Below are 23,039 nucleotides of genomic sequence, written 5' to 3'. Positions count from 1 at the left end.
AAAAATATTCATAGAAGTTCGTTTTTTGGTGGCAAAGAACTGGAAAAGTCATCAAGAATATGGCCAAGGAGAGAATAATGAAATGAAGAATAATTGAGACCTTCCTAAAATTGTGGCCAAGTAAGAAAGTTATCAAACAGGATAAAAGGGATTTGGGTAGAAGTGGGTCAATTCTCAAAAGAGAAGTTATAGAAATGAAAAGGTTAGAATCACACATGCCTAGTGACACATAGGTAGAAAGTGTCAGAACTAGTAAGTGAATTTGAGTCTTCTTTCTATAAATCCAGTGTTCATTCCCCTGAACTGCAAAAGAGGAAGATTCCCTAAGATTAAAAGAGAAAGGAGGTCAAAGGTGATAGTGCCTGGGTAGCTCTAAGGTTGTGATTACTATTTGAGAGTTGGGGAAGAGAAGTAGTAGCCTATTTCCAGGGACAATCTGCCTTTGCTGCTAAGGCCTCCCAATCTAAGTAGATTTCTAGGCTATATAACACTTTGAAATGGGAGAAGGGAGTGTTTTAATCTTTCCACATTAGTGAAAAGGCACCCCAAGAAATACATATAGGAACTGAGTTGGTGAAGAGCAGCCTGGGGCCTGGTAAAGTCTAGCACTGAGATAGAGTTTGGAGGGGTGGGTGGAGGTGGAGAAGTTCGTCTCCTGGGGACAGGAAGAATGCGTTTCCCCAATTAGAATCTAGAGCAAAGTTCCATTTGCTTCATATTAATTGCAACTTTTTCATAAATTCACCCAGTCTCCCATATTCAGAACCATGTTATATCTCCCTCAATTCCTTTCTGATCAATAGTCAAGTTTCGTTGACTCTATCTCTTCAATGTGTTTAGATTGGACTCCTCTTCTCAATTCCCTTACCATCATTACTACCTACCTAGATTTATACTCTAGCTCCCTTACAGGTATTCCTTTGTCCACTCTTGCCTCTACTTCCTCTAAACTCTCATCCATCTTCCAGACTCTGACTCTATCACTTGAAACCCTCTACCAATCATTTCCAGAATAAACACTTGAATCCATATATCGATCATTTCACCTGTTACTGTTCAATGACTCCCCATTGTCTTCCTTAGAAGTAAGGGTCAGACTCTCTATCTGAATGCCAGCATTTCAATTTTTAACAAGTTGATTTCTTATTGGAAGCCATTAATGGAGTTTGTAACATTTGTACAACACAACAGAGTTCAGCTGCTCACTGTAATTACCTGATTTATTCTCTATGCAAGAACATATTTTTATTTTTGTCTACCTACTGTGTTATACTTTGATTGTGTTTTTGTTGTTTTTTTCAGCTGTTTTTCATTGGTATCTGACTGTTCATGACCCCATTTGGGGTTTACTTGGCAAAGATACTTGAATAGTTTGACATTTCTTCTCCAGATCATTTTACAGATGAGGAAACTAAGGTAAACAAGGTTAAATGACTTTCCCAGAGTCACATGGCTGGTAAGTGTCTGAGGCTGGATTTGAACTCAAGAAGATGAGTCTTTCTGGCACTCTATTCAGTGTGCCACTTGTTTTTCACCCTGCTTATGTTACTAAACTAAAGTAAACTGAAAAAAAACTAAAACTAAACTAAAAAAAAAAAAACAAACCTTTTTATCTCACATTTAAAGTCCTTCCCCATCTGGTGGCATGCTACTTATCCAAGCTCATTTCATATCTCTCTTCTTTGTTTCAGCACTGCTCTCTGTCCCACCCCCACCATGCCTTGTGAACCCCTTTTATTCATAAAATGCCCAGTACCTAGAACGCCTTACTTTCCTCTTATTTGTCAGATGAATTTCTATATATTCTTGAAACCTCAACTCAGGTGACACCAGTTCTGAACATGGAATCACTAGATCTAAATTTGAATCCTCAAGCTGTCATTTGCTACCTTTATGACCTTAAGCAAATCATTTACTCACTCTGGACTTCAGGATCTTCATCTGCAAATGTGTCACATGACCTCTGAGGTCTCTTCCTTCTCCAGACTGTGTGCTGTGGGTCTTATGATCATTAAAGAATTATTTACTCACTAGTGATGCCTTGGCCCCACACTTGAACCAAATAATTTTTTTAACTTCTCTAGTTTGCCTGTCATGTTAATCTGATGTTATTCCATTTTCCATTGTATATAATTCATGTCCTGATACAAAACTTCCTTTTAGCAATGGTCCTATGGATGGCATCTTTGACCTCTTTGTTCCTTAGGCTATAGATGAGGGGATTCAACATGGGGGTCACTGAAGTATAAAACACAGAGACAAGCTTATTGGTATCCATGGAGCAACTTGAATTAGGCCGCACATAAATGAAGAAGAGGGTCCTATATAAGATGGTGACAGCTGTAAGATGGGAAGAACAGGTGGAGAAGGCTTTCCGTCTCCCTTCTGCAGAGTGGATCCTGAGAATGTCTGTGAGGATGTAGATGTAAGAGACAAGGATGATCAGGCCACTGAAGACACCGAAAATCCCAGCAATAACGAAAACTAATAACTCATTGATGCTGGTATCAGCGCATATGAGAGACAAAAGGGGAAAGATATCACAGAAGAAGTGATTGATGACACTGGGGCCACAAAAGGGGAGACGGAAAGCAATAGTGGAATGAATCATGGTATTTATGAACCCAGCAGCATAGGGGATAGCCACCAGCTGGTTGCAGCGTTTCTGAGACATTTCAATGGAGTAAAGCAATGGGTTACAGACTGCAACATAGCGATCATAGGCCATGGGTGCCAAGAGGAAGCATTCAATGGTCACAAAAAGCCCAAAGAACCATTGCTGTAAGGCACAGCCCATGAAAGAGATGGTCTTTCTCTCCTTAAAGAAGTCTCCAAGCATTTTGGGAGCCACTGTGGAAGAGAAACTCATGTCTACAAAAGACAGATGGCTGAGGAAAAAATACATTGGGGTGTGAAGGCGGGCATCAACCCGGATGAGGATTATCATTCCCAGATTGCCCATCATATTAATGAAATAAAAAAATAGAACCAGAAGGAAAAGAATGACCTGCAGCTTCAGATGATACTTCAAGCCCACGAAAATAAACTCAGTGACTCTGGTGGAGTTTCCACTGGCCATTTATTCCTGATGCTTTCTGCTGGGGGAAAAACAAACATATACCATCATAGGACTTTAGGATTTTGAGGTAGGAGAGATCTTATGGTTCAGATTGTGAAGCTGGAAAACACCTTTGAATTCATCTAATTCAATCCTGTCACTTTGCAAATGAGGAAACTAAGGCTTGTGATCATTAATATTACATAAATTAAGAGTCAGTATTCCACTATAGGAACCCTGATTTCAAATCCCCTGTCATTTGCATCAGCATCTTCAATAATATGAATATATATCTATGACGACACATGCACCATCATTTGGGAAGAGAAAGTTGCTTTGTTATCCTTTGTTGATGCTGTCTGTGGTGTTATTGTTGGCAGTGGTGTTGATGGTGGTGATGGTGGTATTTTCAGCCTTGGCCTCTTAAAATTTATGAGGTCAAAGTTGACTCAGTACTTACATTAATTTTTTTTTAATATAACAAGAAGGATGATAAATGACAATTAGTTTGAAACAACTGATTTAATGCTGGAAAAGCCATAGGAATTTGTGATTTTGCTTGGTTCTCCAAACTCCAAAAACACCGCAGTGTGTGAATTACTTGAAATCCACAAAAATTTGGCTATTATTTCATTTTGTCATAGCAATTACAGCAGGCATGTACTTGCATTGACATTGGGTTGACTCAAGCTATTTGATCTTAGCCAAATGAAAGTAGATTGATCTCCTTTGTCCATAGTTACTTAGTTCTCCGTCAGTTGCATTTGGAATCCATGATGTGCACCATTGTTTTATTGATTTCTTTGGTTGTGTTTTAAATTATATGGATTTTAAAAATGCATGATATTTCTAAATGGTACGCAAAGTTTACAATTCTTCAAGACTACACTTCAGTGACTGTTAGAGATAGTACAATGACTATGGGTATGGAAAAGTCAAGCATTTCAAGAATTGCCCCAAACCACAATATGGCCAGAGTTGTTACACTTCAACACAAAAGAATGTATCACTGAAAATTCAAAACCCTACACTGTAACATAAAACAGTCTACTTAAGGCACACAAAATAACCATAGACATTGGTTAGGGCTATGTAGGTGAAGTGGTTATTATCAATTATTTTTCAACATGGCATAAGTTTCTTGAAGTTTTAAGACAGTAAAACAATAAAACAATTACAATAACAATAAAATAGTTGTTAACCATTGTTATAAAGGGGAGGATATCAAATATCGAATGGCAAGAAAATTACGACACTAGATTACAGAAGATTGAAAAAGCGTCATTTTTCCACAAAAAATTACTCACTTTTCCCTTCAAGCCTATACCAAAATTGCTGTCAAAGGAAATCTAGGTAAAGCTATTAGATATAAGCATCTTCATCAGACTGTAAAACATAGCAGTCAGGGATATTTTATTGTAATTACCCTGGGCCTAAAATCTTGTCCCATAGTGAGGGAATGATGGATTCAGCTAAATATGTTGATATATACAAAAATAGAATTGTTTCAAAATTATAGAGATTGGTAAATGAGGATGAAACATTGCAGTATGATCCTTTACCATACCATGTATCATGGAAAGTTAAGAAATATACTCAATAGGTGAATAAAAATTATTTGTCGTTGGCCTGGGAATCCAATTTTCAATTGAAAGCCTTTAGACCAAAATCAAGTCTGTACTTGGAAATATGTATTGTTCTTCACAGGGAGCTTAATATACAATATGAACCTCACTTTCATCAGATTTGGTTCAAAAAGGGAATATGTGTGTGCGTATTGTAAACACACATACATATGTATATGTGTGTTTGTGTATGTATGTGGGTATTCACACACTCAGTTGTATATTGCATTCTATTTTACCTAATATGGAATAAGATAGGGAGGAGATTAGATTGATAATAGGAGAAGAGTAGTAAAAAGGAGGACAGATTAAGGGAAGCCATGGTAAGAAGCAAAACAGATTTTTGAGGAGGGAGAGAATAAAAAGAAAAAGAGAAGGATAAATAGAAGAAAATAGGATAGAATGACATACATTACTAATCATATATGTGAATGGGATGAATAAAATGGAAGCAGAGAATCCAACTATATATTGTTTATGAGAGAAACACAGAGTTAAAATAGTGGGCTGGAACAGAATCTATTTTGCTTCAGCTGAAGTAAAAAAGACAAGGATGGCAATCATGATCTCAAACAAAGTAAAAGCAAAGATAGGCCTAATTAAAATAGATAATCAGGGAGTTACATTTAGATAAATGGAACCATAAACAATAAAATAACATTAAAAATTTTATAGCAAGTTTTTCTGATATGTCTCATTTATGAAATATAAGGAAGTGTCAGCTTCATGATAATAGGAGCCATACTCCAGTTGATAAATGGTCAAGATATATCAACAGACAGTTTTCAAAAGAAGAGACCAAAGCTGTTACAGTTATATGAAAAAAAAATGTTCTAAATCATTATTGATTAAAGAAATGCAAATCAAAACAACTCTAAAGTGCTTCTTCACATCTATTAGAAATGAGAAATCCTACAGGGGATGAGAGAAAATGGATACGCTAAAAAACTGTTGGTGGAGTTGTGAACTGGTCCAAACATTTTGAAAAACAATTTGAAACTATGTCCAAAAGGTTATCAAACGGTGCATACCCTCTGACTCAGCAATGCCACTACTAGCTCTGTATCCCCAAAGAAAACAAAGGAAAAGGATCTATGTGTACAAAAATATTTGTATCAGTTCTTTTTGTGATGGCAAAGAATTGGAAACTGAAAGGATGCTCATGAATTGGGGAATGGTTGAAAATGTTGTGGCATATAATTGTGAATGTATACCATTGTGACATAAGAAATGATGAGGGTGTGGTTTCAGAAAAAAACATGGTAGTACCTGTGTGAATGGATTAAAAGTGAAGTGAGAAGAACCGGGAGATCATTGTGTATAGTAACAACCAAGTTGTAATCATGAAAGACTTGGCTGCTCTGATCAATCCAAGATGATTACAAAGATGATGAAAAAATGCTACTCACCTCCAGGGAGAAAAATGATGAACTCTGATTGCAAATTGAAGCGTAATTTTGTTACTTTATTTTTTTTTCCTTTTTTGCATTGTGACTAATACAGAAATATGTCTTGTATAATTTCACATAAATAATTGATATCATTTTTCTTGCCTTCTCAGTGGGTGGAGAAGGAGTGGGAAAAAATTTAGAACACAATTTAAAAACTGAATGTTAAAAAACAAATAATTCTTTAAAACTCGTGTGGTATATGCCAATAAAAGAAAAAGGAAAGAAATACTAATGCACTGGAACAAAACACTAACTATTCCACCCTAGTGATTTTTCTGGTCAGAACAAAGGTTTCCAAAAAAATCACAACACATAAGAAGAAAATAACATCCTTCAACAGTGGTGGTACAGGAAAGAGTTCCTATCACTAGTCTTAGAGTCTGAAGACCTAGACTGAAGTCTTGGCCCTGGCACTCATTACTCTCCTTACCTAGAGAACATACCCATAATTCTCTCAGCCTTAGTTTCCCCATCTATAAAATGAGGATCATATGGCTCACACTGCCTACTTCATGGTGCTGTTGTGAAAAAGTGCTTTTTACCTTTTTTTATGATACGGACTGTGTAGTGTAGAGAGGGATGGACTTGGCAGTAGGAAAACTTGAGTTCAAACGTATTATCTGTGTGACCTTAGGCAAACTATTTCTCCTCTTTCGGTCTCAGTTTTCTTTTCTGTAAAATTGGGATAATAATAGATTCTACCTTATATGGTTCAAACGAGATGCGATGAAAATTATTTCACAAATTGAAGAAATATTAGTCATTATGGTTAATATATATTTAGAATGCTATAACAATGTGAGATTGTGTTGTACTTGACTTGGAATTCCAAAATCTAAAACTGAAAGTTGAACAGCCTGCTATAGAGTATAGAAGACATTACTGAGGGTCAAGAAGACCTGAGTTCAAGTAACTCCTAAGAACCTGATCATTATTAGGGCAGTTGACAGGAGTCTCCATAGACAGAATGTGAGCCAATTACATTGGTATGAGATTTTTTAAAAATGGAGTGAGAAAGAGGGATGCACAGGGAGAAGGGGAAAAGAGGAGGTAGAATAGGAAAATCTTTCTCACATAAAAGAGATTTCTGCTTCAGAGACAAGCTAGCATTACCAGTACAGGTAAATCTGCTCTGTGTCCCCAGGCATCCCATTAATCAAAGACGTATTTCTTAAGTGCCCCCACGTGCCATCCTGTACTGATTCTAGAGGTAAATTTGGAGACACTAGACCTTCCTGAGCAAAATGTGACAGATTAAACCTGAGCTTCAGGCATCTCATCTTGGCAATTCTACAGAGTGAATAAGAATTTCTTCTGCCTATCAGATTTTACTTTAGACTACTGGCACTCATCTCTAAAGGAGGCACTCATTTAATGACGCTCGTGTGGGAGAAACTGGCACAAAGTCAATGCTCAGGGAAAAGCTATCACATTCTGTATTTCCTGGGGAAATTAAAATGAAGCTATGATGAACCTAATGAAGCTATGAAATTCATAAAAATATACATAGGTACATAGAATGTGTATTTCACAGCAAAAGAGAGAAGCTGTTGTCTCAGCTGTAAAAAATCAAAAGATCAGAAAGTACTGGGAAGGAAGAAAGGAAAGAAGGGAGGAAGGGAGGGAGAGAGGGAGGGAGAGAGGGAGGGAGAGAGGGAGGGAGGGAGGAAAACCAATAGCAAAGAAATGTTAGCTAAGAGATTGTGATGTAGTATGCATTTCTATTGACCAAGTCAAGCAGCTTTTAATTCAAGTGACTTCAATTAGATTTGATTTAATTTTAAAAGTTTCTACTTAACATTGGCTTTGTGCTAGGCTCTTGGGACACAAAATATTTGGGATTTTTTTTTTTGTTCGTTTCATTGTTGTTATTTGTTTGTTTAAAGTGCCATAGCCTCTGAATTTAAGAGCCATATTATAACATAGTAGAGAGAATTCCCCACTTGGTTTAGGGGAGATCTAGACTGAGATCCTCTCCTGAACCTTTATAACTATGTGACCATAGGAAGTTACCTAATTTCTCAAAACCTCAGTTTCCTCATCTCTAAAATGGAAATCACAACAGCTGCATTATCTGCCATACATGGTTACTGTAAGGCTTATAATGTATGCAAAGTGTTTGTGAACTTCAAAACACTCCCCAAATTTCACCTATAATTATTATTATTTGTCCTTCATTGAGAACATTCCTGCCCTACCATCTTACCATTCTTCCTCTAAGGCTTCACTGTCAAAGGCCAATCTCTGGCAGGTCTTTCCAAGCTACAAAGACTGAGTACAAGCCAAGGGCTGGACTGTGGATCCAGACCACTCAGGCCCAGACTAGCTAATTGCATGTAGGTTCATCACCAAATTGGTCTCAGAGTTATGACTTCTGGGGCCATAGAAACTCTCAAAGACTACATTCTAAATTATCAAAGTGCAGCATCTTGAGCATGGGGATTATAGCCACACTATATTCCTTGAAATATTGAAAGTCATCTATGCTCCTTATTAATGAAAATGTAAAAAGTGTCTATACACTATCACCCAGAATCACAAAATCACACAAAAAATAGAAGAGACTTCAACAGACCCCTGGTCCAATCCATACCTGAAAAAGAATTCCTCCCAGCACATACCTAATGAGTAGCCTCTGCATGAACACCTTCAGGGAAGGGGAACTGTTCCACTCCCCAGTTTGTGAGATTTTCAGTTGCTGATAGCAAGCCTGGTTTTTCTTCATTGCAGTTTCCCCTTGTTGCTATTAGAACTTTCCTCTGGGATCAAACAAAACAAATGTAATCCTTCTAATATACGAGAGTCCTTTAAAGACTTGAGGACACTGAACACGTCTCTAATTCTAAGCTAAAAATCCTCATTCCCTTCAACCAATCTTTATATCGCATGGTTGCCAATCTGTGTGTAGTCCAGGTCACAGAATCAGAATTTCAGAGTGAGAAAGAACCTTATCTAATCCAAGTTGTGGTCCATGAATGTGTTTTATGTAAATGGTTGTATATGTGTCATATATGTGTGGTTATTTAAATATGATTGAAATTACTTTTGTAATTCCATATATTTCGTTTTAGATATGTAAGAAACGTTATTCTGAGGAATCTATAGGTTTCTCCGGACTGCCAAAGGAGTCCAAGCCACAAAAAAGTCCTTACTTAACCCTTCATGGTCTCTTTTGGTCCTGGCTAAAGTGGGGACACCAGAGTTTATGATGATACCTTATACAGGGTCCGAATACAAAAGGGCAGTGTGGCACTGTCAGCTCCCTTACTTGGGTTCTTGTACTACAAGGAGTCATGTTCAACCATCAGTTTCTATGGCTGAAATTGGATGGTCCAGATGTGGATGTCATATCTCAACTGGGACCATTCCTTTGGAATATTCTGACACCTCTACCACAATTATTATCCTTCACCTAGAGAGGTGAAGGTGGGAGAGGCATAGACGGTTGCCTTTCCTACTTGGAAGTCTCCTTATGAAGGAAAGATATTGTGGTGGATTTCATTTTTTAATGGTGAATGTAGGTGCATCTTTAAACTGTGAAACTAGACTCCTTAAAACATGTGAAATCCTGCCCTGTGCAGGACAGGGCAACTCATTAGCTCTGCAGAACTGGACTTGAGAACTGGACACTTCTCAGCGGGATGAACTTGGTCACATCTCAGTTTCCTCATTTGTAAAAATGCAAAACAACAAGAATTCCCTGACTGTATTATCTCAAGGCAGATGTATGAAAGTAGAATTTAATCTGCTATGAGAGAATATACTGTATGTTTACTAGATATTCATCTATTCCTGTAATTAGTGTATGCTTTTTCTTTAGGCAAGAAAGTGTATGTACTATATGGGACTACCTGAATAAAACTATTTTGTTCGCCAAAAGAAAAGCAAGGCAGTAAAGTTGATTTTAAAGTACTGACTCTTTTCCCTGCCTGTACTCCATGCCTAGAATTTTATCCCTCCTCATGTCTATGTCCTGTGTTCCCTGGCTTCTTTGAATTTCAGCTAAAACCATCCCTTCTATAAGAAGGCTTTCTTAATCCCCCTAACTGCTAAGAATAGCCCTTTCAAATTATCTCCAATTCACATATAGAAATAGTTTGCACATAGTTGTTTGCATGTTGTCTCCCTGTAAATTCCTTCAAAGTAAGGGCTGTTTCTCCCCTTTTTTTCCCTTTCCTTTGCTTAGCATAGTGCCTGGTATATAGTAGTTCATTTCACTTCTTGTTATCATGCATTTCAAGGATAGCTTATTGAATGGGCTAAAAAGAAGCTGGTAGATTTCTGCTGATGTGGTAGATAAATTTTAGGTAGTACAACTAAAAGCTTTCATTATCTATTTCTTAAGTACTCAATACTTCAGAGGTATTGATCTTTGCAAACTTGGAATCCAACCCATCGTTTTCTCTGCCTTAGTTGGCCCCACCAACATCATGGCCACAAAAAGCCCTCTTCATTCTAAACACCAAGTCCATTGAGAGAAAGGAAACAAAGCAGCATTTGAACCACATGTAGTCCTTGAACACGCTAATGGCCAAGCCAAGTTGTGGTCAGGGAAGAACACCGTGCTGAAGCTTATTAGCTTTAAGATAGTCACATTATTACTGTCCATGATCCCTATCCCTATTCATCAATATGGAATGTTTTAGTTTGATGAGTTCAACTATTTTCTAGTGAACACCTTGACTTTCTCAAAATGTGTAAATAAGGGGAAAATTTTAAATGTCTTAACTTACATAGTCTTGATTTTTCCCCTTTTAAAGGTAGCAAGAGGGGGTCAGAATGGGTTGCCCAGTCTTCTGTTTCTCAGAAGTCTCTTTCTCTCAGCCTTCTTCCCTCACCCTTCAAACCTTCCCCATTACCACCTCAGCACACAGAGGAGCCAATTTCATAGTAGAATTGTAAAACTTCTCTGGGAAAAAGAGGGAGCATTTTCTCTCCAAGAAGCTTACTTGTATCCCCTTTATTTTGGGGAGATACTCTCCCTGAAGTGTCCCCTTCCCTGGGAGTTGTGCTACTAAGCAATAAACTAATTAGATGGAACTTAACATCTTCATAACTTAAACTGGTCTATAGGGATTCCATTTAATATGAATGTGCAATGTTTTCTTTCTTTTATTGAAGGGATTATTTTTATTTAATTGTTGAACCATGGTTAGAATGCTCAAATTCCTGTGCATCAAAGTCTATTGGGGTTCCTCAATATATCTAATATTCAATTCAGTCCCTCATAATAAAAGTTCTGAATTGCAATAAAACTTTAAAACTTAAAAACATATATTGTCTCTGTAACAACTTTTGGAAGTACGGAGCTCTAAATAGTAGAAGTTTTCAATGAGATCTCTAATGCCTAGCCAGGTTAAGTGATAGTCTGACTCTACAGGGTGTGTATCTAGAAAAATATTCTTTCCACTAAACTGCTTTGCTCTATAATAAAGCAGTTACCAATCTTTGTTGGTCTCCAGTTCCCTCACCTATAATGTAAGGAAAATGGATATTCTCTCCAGATGTTTCTTCCCCTAAATCTGTGATCCTATGATCCAATCCCAGACTTGACATTGAAATTTGCTGTGATGTTTGCCACACTATGGTCAGGAAGTATCTACCAGAAGTGAGGAACCTGCAGCCTTGAGGCCACATCTGGCTTTTTAGGTTCTTGGATGCAGCCTTGTGGCCGAGTCCAAGTTTTATAGAACAAATCCTTTTATTATGGGGATCTGTTCTGTGAAGTTTGGATTCAGTCAAAGGGCTGCACGTGAGATCCTAGAGGGCCACATGTACTCTTGAGGTCAAAGCTTCCCCATCCCTAAACTCTAAATCTTGGTCAGGTCACTCATAATTCTTAATGTAATAATAATAATGAAATAAAAAATTATCAGTTTTTCTGGAGGAAAACCAAGAAAGCAGTCTGTGAGAAAATACCTCCTTTCTAATTACTCTATCACTTAAAGTTAGTTGCCATCTTCTAAACTTGAAATATTCATTTTAGTTTTCTTCATTTTTAATCAGCACGAATGTCACAAAATTTTTTATGTTGAAAATTAAAACAAAATCATGCTGGGTTAGCTGCTTTGAAGCAGTGGCACCATCCTGTGACAAAACAGAATTATCAAAATTATTTTATCCATCCAGTCTAGTAAAACATGCAAAATATGCAACATTCTATGAATGAATCAATGAACGAATGATATTAAGTACTTACTGTATCAAAGGTGCTAGGCTAAACACTGGGGATTCAAACAGGTAAGTAAGACAGTCCCTGATTTCAAAGAGTTTCCATTCTAATGGAAGAAATATATGGAGGTCTCAGTGGCAAATCAGATGGAAAAGTCCCATGGCAGCAACAAAGCAGATGGTACATCCTTCTTCTTTAATGTCATTTCTACGGGTATATTACCTTGTAATTATTTTTAATAAAATCATTTCTTGTTTCTATAATTTGTTCTTTGGTATAGACATCTTTTAAGATTAGTCTCTAATCTTTTAAAACTCTTTACTAGTTCTTATTTTATCACAAGAATGTTTAATATTTGCTTTCTGTATTTATTTATGAATTTTTGTGGCTAAGCATATAGTCATTTTATAAGAAATGTACCATGTTAAGCTCAATTAAATGTGTATTCTTTCTGACTCTCATTTATCATATAATGGAAATATTTGATATTAAAATTTAATTTCATGTTCTTAATTACTCTATCTCTTAAGGAGATTGGTCAAGACCTGAAATGGATATACTGAGCCCCAAACTATTGTAACAATGCTATTTTCCATCTGCATGCATTATCTTTCACTTTAAATAATAATATTTATATAGCAATTATTCCATGTCATTCATAAATAAATGTAGAAAGCACACTGTGCTAAGTACAATTATTACCTCATTTGATCCTCACAACAATCTGGGAAATAGGTGCTATCATTATCCCTATTTTATAGTTGAGGAAACTGAGGCAAACAGCCTTCAAATGAGTTGCACAGCTGGTAAGTGTGTGAGATTAGTTTGAATTCAGTTTTAGGCAGTGTTTTATTCACTGTGTCAATTAGCATGGCACTAAGTGCGTGCATATTAAAAATTGACAATGCTTCATGATCTATGGTGCCTTTAAATATAATGCAATTTTTCTGTTTGTCTCTCCACCATGACTATTTTTACTATAATGTTGTTTGAGATTAAATGTCACCATTATTTTGTTTTATTTTTGTCTTTTTTGTTGTTTTTAACTCTCTGGAAACATGGGCTCCTGTCTTTCACTTTAACCATGTGACTGTTTATTTTTTCAGATGTCTTTCTTATAAACAATATATTGCTGGGTTCCAATTCATTCAGGCACCTCCTTCCAGTTGGGTGTTAAGTTCATCCCATTCATATTCATGGTAGTTATTGTTAATTATATTTTTTCCATCATATACTACGTATATTTTTCCTCTCTTACTCTTCCAGCTCTTTGTGATGATGGAGGTGGGAAAAGAAAGAGAACAGCCTCAGTACTCGTGACTTTTAATTGGAGAAGTCTAATGTTTCTTTTCTATTCTTCTCTACTTCAACCAGTTCAGACCCTGATCTCTGGTGCCTTCTTCCTTTCTCTCCTGTTAATCCGTCCTTTACAATCCATCTTTATGATCTATCTGCATTCAAATTTGGTTTGTACTTTTGCTTGTGATTGTTCCTTCCCCACCTCTCTCATCCCTCTTAAGTCCCATCTACCCTCTCCCTGTAACCTACTATTTTCCAGTTGAATTTAATGTGTTTCTAAACCAAACTTTCTCTGTGTGTCTTCTTTGCCTAGTTCATAAGAGACACCCTGTTGGTCACAGTGCTACAAACCTATAATGCCTGTTGCTGGGAAGGGTGAAGCTAATGGAACACTTCACCTTGAGAATTGCTCTTAGTAGGGCTAAATCCTATCATTAAATGACTGACGGTCCCCTCAGTATCAGCACCAAGTCAGGCACCAACATAGTCCATATCAGGACAGTTTTAGACAGCTTCCTGGGCCTCTGAGGGGTAAAATGACTTGCTCAGAATCATTGAATTGGATGTGGCACTTGAATCCTGTCTTTCCTGACTCAGTGGCCAGGCTTTCTCCTCTGTTCAGTGTTGCTTCTCTCTTAAGGGTCATAGTATCTTCATTGTTTTGTGCATTTCACATTATGTTCTGTAAATATTCAAACCCTACCTCAAGAAAAGGAATTCAATAAATTGAAATATTTAATTAGTAATAGACTAGAGTTATATATTTTTACAGCCAAAAATTTTGAGAAAAGATGATTTTCTTAACTCATTATTTAAAGAAGAAAACAGTCTACTTGAAATAGAAGTTCTGTGGAGGAAAGACTTTAAGTGACTCTGAATTGAAACACAGGGTCACAAAACCGTAGAATCTGAAAGTTGGGAGGAACTTCAGTAGACTCTAGTCTCTTACAACCCATAAATGAATGAGGTCCATGGAATGGTTTCCATGGGGAAAAAAGGTGCCATAGGTCTTGTAAACAAAGACTCAGATGTCGTGATAATAGATGCTGAAAGAAACAAATAGTCTTATGTGTATCCAACACTACTTGGACAATAGGCCATTTCAAACTATGTCATCCAAAAATATTTTTCTCCATCAGTATCCAACCAGATTCTCAATTAAAAGATCTCTGACTTAAGTGCTTTTTAAGTTCTACAAAGCACTTTACACTCACACACACACACACACACACACACACAATCTGAATATGGTACCTAAAACAACGAGTATCACTCTCATTTGATATATCGGGAAAATGAAGGTCAAAAGAGTCAAATATGTCACAAAACAAATAGAGGAAAGAACGAGAACTCAAACATATTATTTACATCCCTTAGTCTCGTGTTCTTATATACCTCATTGCTTCTCACTTGTTTGTTGTATTACCTTAGGCAAATACAAGAAGGGTCTATGATTTCCCCAGCATGGGTCTCCTCCCAGTGTAGGAAGTCTCTCCACCAAAACGGAATACATACTGTCTGTGATATAAAGATAGAAGAGTCCTTGGGAACCATAGTGATCAACCCCTTCATTTTACATTTGAGGAAACTGAGGCTCAAGAAAGTGGCACGACTTGCCTAAGGACACAGGCAAATATAAAGGCACAATTTTAACCAAGATTCCCTTGACTCCAAAGCCAACATCATTTCCACACCTATCTGTATATCTTTTATGTCTCCATAAAGAGATTTAGAACTGGAAAGGAACCTAGACATCAAGGTGAAGTGATAAATTCTGAGACATGTAATGATTTGCCCAATGTCATGCAGATTCTAAGGAAGAGAGCTTTCACTTAAATCCAGGACATTTATATCCAGTCCAAGCCCTCTTTTTAAGATGCCACACTGCTAGAATCCTAAAGAGTTGTCTGACACATGGATGTAAAGTCACTTATGAAACTACACACACCTAGTCAATGTTAGAGAAGGAATTTGAACAAAGGGCTTCCTGAATCTGAACCCAACATTCTGTCTTGCTCACTCACGTATATATGAGAATAACAACAAAATATGTATGTGTGCATATATATATATATATATATATATATATATATATATATATATATATATATATATATATATATATATATATATATATATATATATATATGCACTTGTGTGAGTGTGCATGTAGGCACAGGTGGGAATTTTGGTCATCAAGTAGCTCAATGCTATTTACCAGAACTGTAATGACTTATGTTATTCTACATTTTCTTGAACAAAATCACCCAACTGGTTGGTTCAGATCAGAGACGAGGGATTTATGGCCTTCTAAGTCCTTAGGTGCATCCTTTTGACCAAGTCTAAGCTTTACAGAACAAAATTCATTAGAAGGGAATAAAGGTACCCCAATCTCAGTCCCTTGGGCAGCTTGGTGGCACAGTGGATGGAGTGCTGAGTCTGGGGTCAGGAAGACTTATCTTTCTAAGTTCAAATCTGAATTCAGATACTAACTAGCTGTGTGACTCTGGTCAAGTGACATAATCCTTTTTGCCTGTATTTCCTCATGAGGATAATGAGTTAGAGAAGGGAATGATAATACCATGCCAATATCTTTGCCAAGAAAACTTCAAATGGGTTCAGGAAGAGTCAGACATTACTGAACAATTCTCACTCTGAAAGGGTTATTGTGAAGAGGAATTTTGTAAACATAGTCATATAGAAAAGAAGGTATGGTCAGCTGGTGACATTTCAGCTTAAATTGTTTTATTGGAGGTAGAGGGGGAGGTAAGGGGTGAAGAAGACACAGACTGAGAGATTGGAGCCCTTACAGCATAGTAACTTATTCTTTTTAATATTTTTGGCTAGAATTCAACCACAATGGACACAGATGGTTTCTTCATTTAGAAAAAAATATGTCAATTAAAACCCTACCCCAAAAAGAAGCATCCCATCCCAACAGAACCCCTGCTATTTACCCAACACATTGGCAAATGGAATGCCCAGGTGGGAATGGCCCAATGATATACCTCCACCAAAGAAAAAAGAACCTTCAACTTATCTTTTACTAGGAAACTCCAATCTTACTCTCAAGAAAAGCACTCCTGTTTCTAATTGTCAAAGACCTCTCTTCACAGTGTAGCAAATCTCAGGACACAGAGCTTCAGCGAAGGAAAGAATCTCAGTACGTTCTACTCCAATCCATACCTGAACAAGTTTCCCTCTATCACATACCTGACAAGTGGTTATCTAGCCTTCAACTGAAGTCATCTAGTGAAGGGGAAATTGCCATCCCTAGAAGCAGCCCATCCCCCTTTGAGACACTTCTTATTAGTAATAATGATGAAAAATAGCATCTAAATAACTTTAAAACTTTTTAAAGGTCCAAGCCATTGAACCGATATAATCTCATTTGATCCTCAAAACAATCCCATGGAATGATATTATTATTATTGCCAAAAAGGCAAGTTTTTTTCCTTTCTTCAAGTTGACATCTGAACTTCTGGACTTTCCACTCATTATTCTTAGTTCTCCACCAGGGTCAAATGAAATCACTCTTGAGTCCTGAAATAAATTGAGCTCAAAGTAAGTGAAATATAGAGGAAAATGCATCTTTAATACAGATAAAGAAGTTTGCAAGCCTAGGACACCCATGAATCATGAAAATACACGTGAATGTGGATTTCATGAATACATTGTGTTCATCAAGGAAACTTACAGAAAGATTTATTACATTCAGGAGGAAAATGGGCGAAGAAACCAGGCCTGGTTATGAGATTCCAGCCACTCTGAGCAAGAAAATTCACTTCACTGTGATCGTTTTCTCCTTCATGATCCAAATTGTTCCAAACTTTAATGAGAGAGTGCAAGTACACTTGAGTCATTTTGGGTAACCAGGACTAACCTATGTTAGTTTTTGTTTACCAGATAAACAGTTCTTAGATCCCCAGGGTGGAATACAGTCCAACCTCTCCAGAGTAAAGTGCCTTAAGAGTAGGAAAGCAATGACATCCTTAGGATTCTGTAGAAGGAGGAATTTCTCTTATTATCAGGATGGCCTTTTCACAAAAGAAAGGATTACTTTTGTCATTAACAATATTAAACTTAATTTTCTTTTCACAATACCTGTACAAATACACATTCAAATACATGAAGAGTGTCATCATGGCCACCCCCTCCCAAAATCCTCTCTTTTCCAGATTAAACAACTGTGATTCCTTCAGCTAAGCAGCATATGTTATGTTCTCAAGAATTCTCACCGCCCCGATACTCTCTATTCAGGTGTCCTACATATTATGAACATCCTTCCTAGATGGGATTGCCCAGAACTAAGCACAAGCACTCTGATCTCTATATTACAGAGAAGGAAACTGGGGATCTGGGAGGTGAAGAAATGGAGTGATTTGATTCATTGTTAGTGTCCAAGCTGAAAAAAAACTCAGGGACCTCTGAGGCCCAATCCAGGGTTCCTTTCACTGCACCACAGTATGCTAAACCCACACATACATAGTCACACACATACACACACACATGCGTGTGCACACATACACACACACACACACACACACACACGTGCACATTTCCTTTGGTTCCCCAGACTTAGAAGATTTAACCAAAGCAGTGAATCTGTAATGGTAGAATTCCAGAGAAAAGCTCATCATGGACACAAGGGATTTTAGGAAGAAGCCTTTTATGTGTATGTCAAAGATTGCATTTGTTGAATTTGTTTTGGACCTAGGATGTCATAGACATGGGGAAATGTTATTGAGGAAAATCCCTCTACTCCTGGATAACACAATTTTAGAGTGTTTCCTGGGGGCACTGAGGGTTAAAATGCCTTTTCCTGTGTCATACAGCTTGTAATTATCAGAAGTCAGATGTAAACCCTGGCTTTCCTGACTCAATGGCATAGGCTTTCTCCTCTATGCAATATTACTTTTCTTTTAAGGGTCAGAGTCATGGTTTATTTCACTCCATGTTCTATTACTAAACTGAAATCCCCCCCCCCAAAAAAAATTCTAGAATTCAACTTAATGAGACATTAAGAGAAGAAAATGAAAATTCATCAAAAATTTTCATAACTATAAATTTCTAGGAAATTCTTGTTTTCCAACTCACTACTGAAGGAAGGAAACAATTTACTAGAAAGAAAAGCTCTGGAAATGAAAGAAAGGAATAAATATAGAATTTGGGAGTTGGAAGAAACCTGAGTGACTTTGCAGTCTACATGAACCTGTACATGAACAAGGACACAGTTGGGCAAGGCAGTATCTGCTGAAAGAATCAGAGTACCCAATGTGGGCTGATCAGCAACTTGGCTTAAAACTGTGAGCCAGAAATCATTTCTTGGTTAATCCTCTGAGGAAATCTTTGATAATAACATCCCTGAAATAGGTCCTATGTGATAAGCATTTCACTTTAAGGCTCTAAGGTAACTAAGAACCTTAGAGGTCATCAAGTCAAACACCCCCATGTTATCCTCTGTTTAACAGATGAGGTAACTGAGGCCAAGAGAGGTGATATAATTTACCCAAAGACACCAAGATATTAAGACACAGAACATTCACTTGAACTCAGGTAACTCAACTGTAATCTGAGCACATTTTCCATTTGCAGAAAATGGGATGGTGTCATTCTCCATTACAGAGAGTGTTATTCTTTCCATCAAAAGACTGAAATTGAAGCATTTTCTCCTTAACAGTGCTGACTTCTCCATCATATTATCACCACTCAGCAATTTTGTTTTTTCCTCTAGAAAATAGCAGGCTTATATTAGGTAAGATCTAAGATTCCTTCCAATTCTAAGTATAGTTAGAGGCACCTTGACATTGTGCATAAAGACCTGGATCTACAATTTGGAAGAAGTGGTTTTTAATTCTGCATCAATTATGATATAACCCTAAGCAAGTCACTTAACCTCTCCCAGACTCATTTTCCTCATCTGTAAAAAGGCAATAAGTATGTCTGCAGCACTTCCCTCACAGGGCTGACATCAGCAACAAAAATAAGGTACTTCACAAACTTATACCACAATATAAATCTAAATTACATTTATTAGTCAAGACTAGTGTTTGGTTTCTTATAGATTCAGTTCCATCAATTGGATAGAACCACTTATTTTAAAGAATCTCAGGTACTATTTTTGCCCATTCTTCTGACATGATCACTAGACCATTTTGTAAATTTGCACTTATCCAAAATGTCCGGAACCCAACTCTGAGGGAATTCTTTATTATCTTCTTTAACTCTTGAAAAGGGTGAGAACTCAGAGGTGCCTGTTCAAAACCTAGAAGACAGGAGAGAAGATCGTCTCCCTTACTTGAGGAGACTCTCTCTCCAAGTATCAGAGCTTCCTGTTCATTCCATGAACAAGTTGGATTCTTTCTCTTCCTAAGGAAACCTAGGGTTCTGCAACCCTTCTGAGAAAAGCGAATTGGTATCCCTGCACTGATCTTAAATGTGGGAAACGTAAGAAAGATTAACCTCTTAAACACTGGTGTTTCCTTGATTGGGATTCAGCTGCCTGGTGAACCTCAGATCTCAAAGCTTTAATGGTAGAGGAGGAATTAACAAGACCTTGGCAGAGATTGAGTCTTGTGTCAACGCATAGAGTGATATTCAGCCTAGAGTAAATCCTGGCTTAAGAACATAGGATTTAGATCTGCAAAGCAAATTAGAAGTCATTAAGCCCTCTAGAAGAGGAAAATGAGATTGACAGAGAGAAGAATCACACTCAATAATATCTACCAACATTGAAAAAAGCAGAGTCTAAAGAGAAGCATACACAATGTCTACAACATCGTCAATGCAGTCGACATGGACTGTATTTAGTCAGAGAGGTTATTGTAGCACTGGCCTAACAAAGTTCAAGGAAACATACATCCCTCCTTTTTCTTAACCAACCAAAAAGTAATTTTGAGGAGAATCCTAGGAATATATATTGAGAGCTAGAAAAATTCCCCAAAATCTATCTTCTTGAACCTTTCCATTTAACAAATAAGGAAACCGAATCCCACAGAGAACAAGGATCTTTAAGTCCTTTATGGAAAAAAAAGAAGTGGCATTTGAATCCAGGCCCTCTGACTCTAAATCCAGGGCCATTTCCAGTCTACCACACTGCCCTCTAATACAAAGACCAAAGAGCAAACTAGAGTATCATCTAAGTAGTCCTAATTTTCTCCCATTTTTCTGTGTTCGGTAAGGAGGGGATGTAATTCACTGCATGTAATTCACTTTAGTTTTTCTTGCCATAAGATCACAGATTAAAGATAGAAGGAACCTCAGAGTCAATCTTATGTAACTTTTATTTTACAGATTACAATTTGTAAATCTCAAGAAAAGAAATTCAATAACAACAGTTTGATTTCTAACTTATATTATCTGTTGTAATCTTATAAGAGAAATATTGTATTTATGAATTAAACTGTCTACTCTCTCCAGGTCTTTGCATAAGTGATTCCATACAGCTAGAATACATCGCTCCCTCTCTTCTGTCTCTTAGAATTCCTTACTTCTTTCAAAGCACAATTGCCACAATTTGTGCAGGTGACCTTTCTTGAGGTCTAGCACTTGTTAATGCTCTTTTTCTGTTGAAATTGCTTTGGGTAACTTTGTACTTATCATACATTTATTTTCTATTATATTTTATCATCCTCCTTCTCAATGCCCTCAGTAGAATGCAAAGTCTTAGAGGGCAAGATATTTTCTTTATTTTCCCTTTATTGTGCCTTCTACGTGGTACTCAATCAATAATACTTGATGAATGTCAATTGAATGAAATAAATTATTGATGCACACATTTTGAAGTTGTTAGCTGAACGTGTTATGAAATCATCTGCCATTTTAGATGAAGAAAAAAATTGGGACATTTTATTGACTTACCTGTGAATGTGAGAAATTGAGTCTACATACATCATCACCTTTTGTATGTTGGTGTATGTTTAGTCTCTCTCTTGCTCTGGATCACCCATGCAGTGGTTTCCTTCCAATGGGGTTTCTAATAATATTTGTTCATTAGAAGACTCTGATAGCTTCTTATTGATGGCAATAGTTTCAAAACCAAAGGTAAAATCTACCAGGAGAGTGTTGGGGAAAAATTTGTACCTGTGTAGTAGAAATGAAAAGGAGTAATTCTCCACATGTGGGAAGTCTAGAGTCATAACTGAAAGTAAAGGTCTTTACTAGCAAGCTTGGGAGAGCACTCTGAGGGAGAATCGCTCTAAATGTGATGCTCTGAGTATATTTGCCTTCTTGCCAATACTATCATACCAAAATGAGAAGTTAATATAGCTAATCAGATGAAGTTTTAACTCCCCAGCATTTCACTAAAACAGCATAATTCACAGGAAAGTGACACATAGGTCTATAGCAGAAGAAACCTGCAATAGAGTACAAAATGGTGGCCCTTTGGTTTCTGGTATTGAGTTGAAGATGGAATGATTGTTGGAAAAGGTGGTCAGGGAAACTGTCAGAGGGAATACAGGTTTCAGTAATTACCAAAAGATGGAAAGAACAGTAAAAGAAAAGATTTAAGATAATGAAAAGTGTATTGCTTATGGAACAGGCATTCCAGAAAACACAGTGGAAAGGGTGGGTGATGTGTGGTTGTGACTTTGGGGTGAGAGAGCGTGTCACCAAGGCAATACTCACAGGCCTGGTGTAGTTCTCAATCACAAAGGATAACAGACTCTCTGCATAGAAAGCAGAAGAAAAACATTAATTCAGACACCAGAAAGCCACATCCCAAACTAGAAAGCAAAATCAGTCATAGTAACCAAGAAGTTAATAAACATGATCATTGCAAGGGGCAAAGTCATTCCTAAGCCTCCCCACCTCTGCCAGGGCCTTCTCACAAGCAAACACTCACAAGCCTGAGCCTTGCCAAGAGCCTGTCTGTTGGTGTCCTCTCTTCTGCCCCTACCTTGCTCACTCACTTCCTTCCAGTTCTGCTCCCCCTTCTGGTTCCACCTGTTAAGCAAGCTCCTCCCACTACAGGTGTCTTAGGCTTCCAGGTGATTTGAACAGGTCACTGAGAAAGATCTTTCCATTTAAATTTAAATTGCTGTTACATTTAAATTGCTGTTACAAAAGGTTGAGGGGGGGATGAGAAAGAAATCAGGTGGTGGGAAACATAGAATGGAATTTAGATGATGATGAGGTTCTAAACCACAGGGTATGACCCCCTAGTATTTCTCTTATTTTGTAAGGTTTTCTTCTTTTAATGGCCTTTTGTGTCATATCCTTATAGTTAATGGGTCATAGGCCTATAAAGGAAGGATGTGTGATCTCCTCAGTCTGAGAAACTCCAGCTTTGGAAAAATCACTTCAACAGTGATGATGGTGGAGGTAAATCTTTGAGGTCATCTAGTCTAACCAGCTCATCTTTCCATTGAAGACAGTGTGGCAGAACTGGGATTTGAACCCAGGTTCTTCAGCTACAAATCCTATGCTCTAGG

At 37.3% G+C, this 23,039-nt stretch overlaps 1 protein-coding gene across 1 annotated transcript; it reads right to left on the bottom strand.

Annotated features, from left to right (window-relative positions):
• Positions 1 to 2,134: 2,134 nt before the first annotated feature.
• On the bottom strand, positions 2,135 to 3,079 carry LOC140523283 (olfactory receptor 5G9-like). The gene has a single exon (XM_072638225.1). It carries the CDS (start codon positions 3,077 to 3,079, stop codon positions 2,135 to 2,137), a length of 945 nt encoding a protein of 314 aa, XP_072494326.1.
• Between the last annotated feature and the right edge of the window lie 19,960 nt (positions 3,080 to 23,039).

The sequence above is a fragment of the Notamacropus eugenii genome, chromosome 2 (genome assembly GCF_028372415.1).
Source record: "Notamacropus eugenii isolate mMacEug1 chromosome 2, mMacEug1.pri_v2, whole genome shotgun sequence".
In the NCBI taxonomy this organism is placed as follows: domain Eukaryota; kingdom Metazoa; phylum Chordata; class Mammalia; order Diprotodontia; family Macropodidae; genus Notamacropus; species Notamacropus eugenii.
Note: the sequence above shows the minus strand (reverse complement) of the source record. Positions and strands in the feature narration are given on the sequence as shown.

Excerpts from the sequence above, each read along its gene's own strand:
- LOC140523283 (XM_072638225.1), bottom strand. The coding sequence starts at position 3,079 with ATGGCCAGTGGAAACTCCACCAGAGTCACTGAGTTTATTTTCGTGGGC.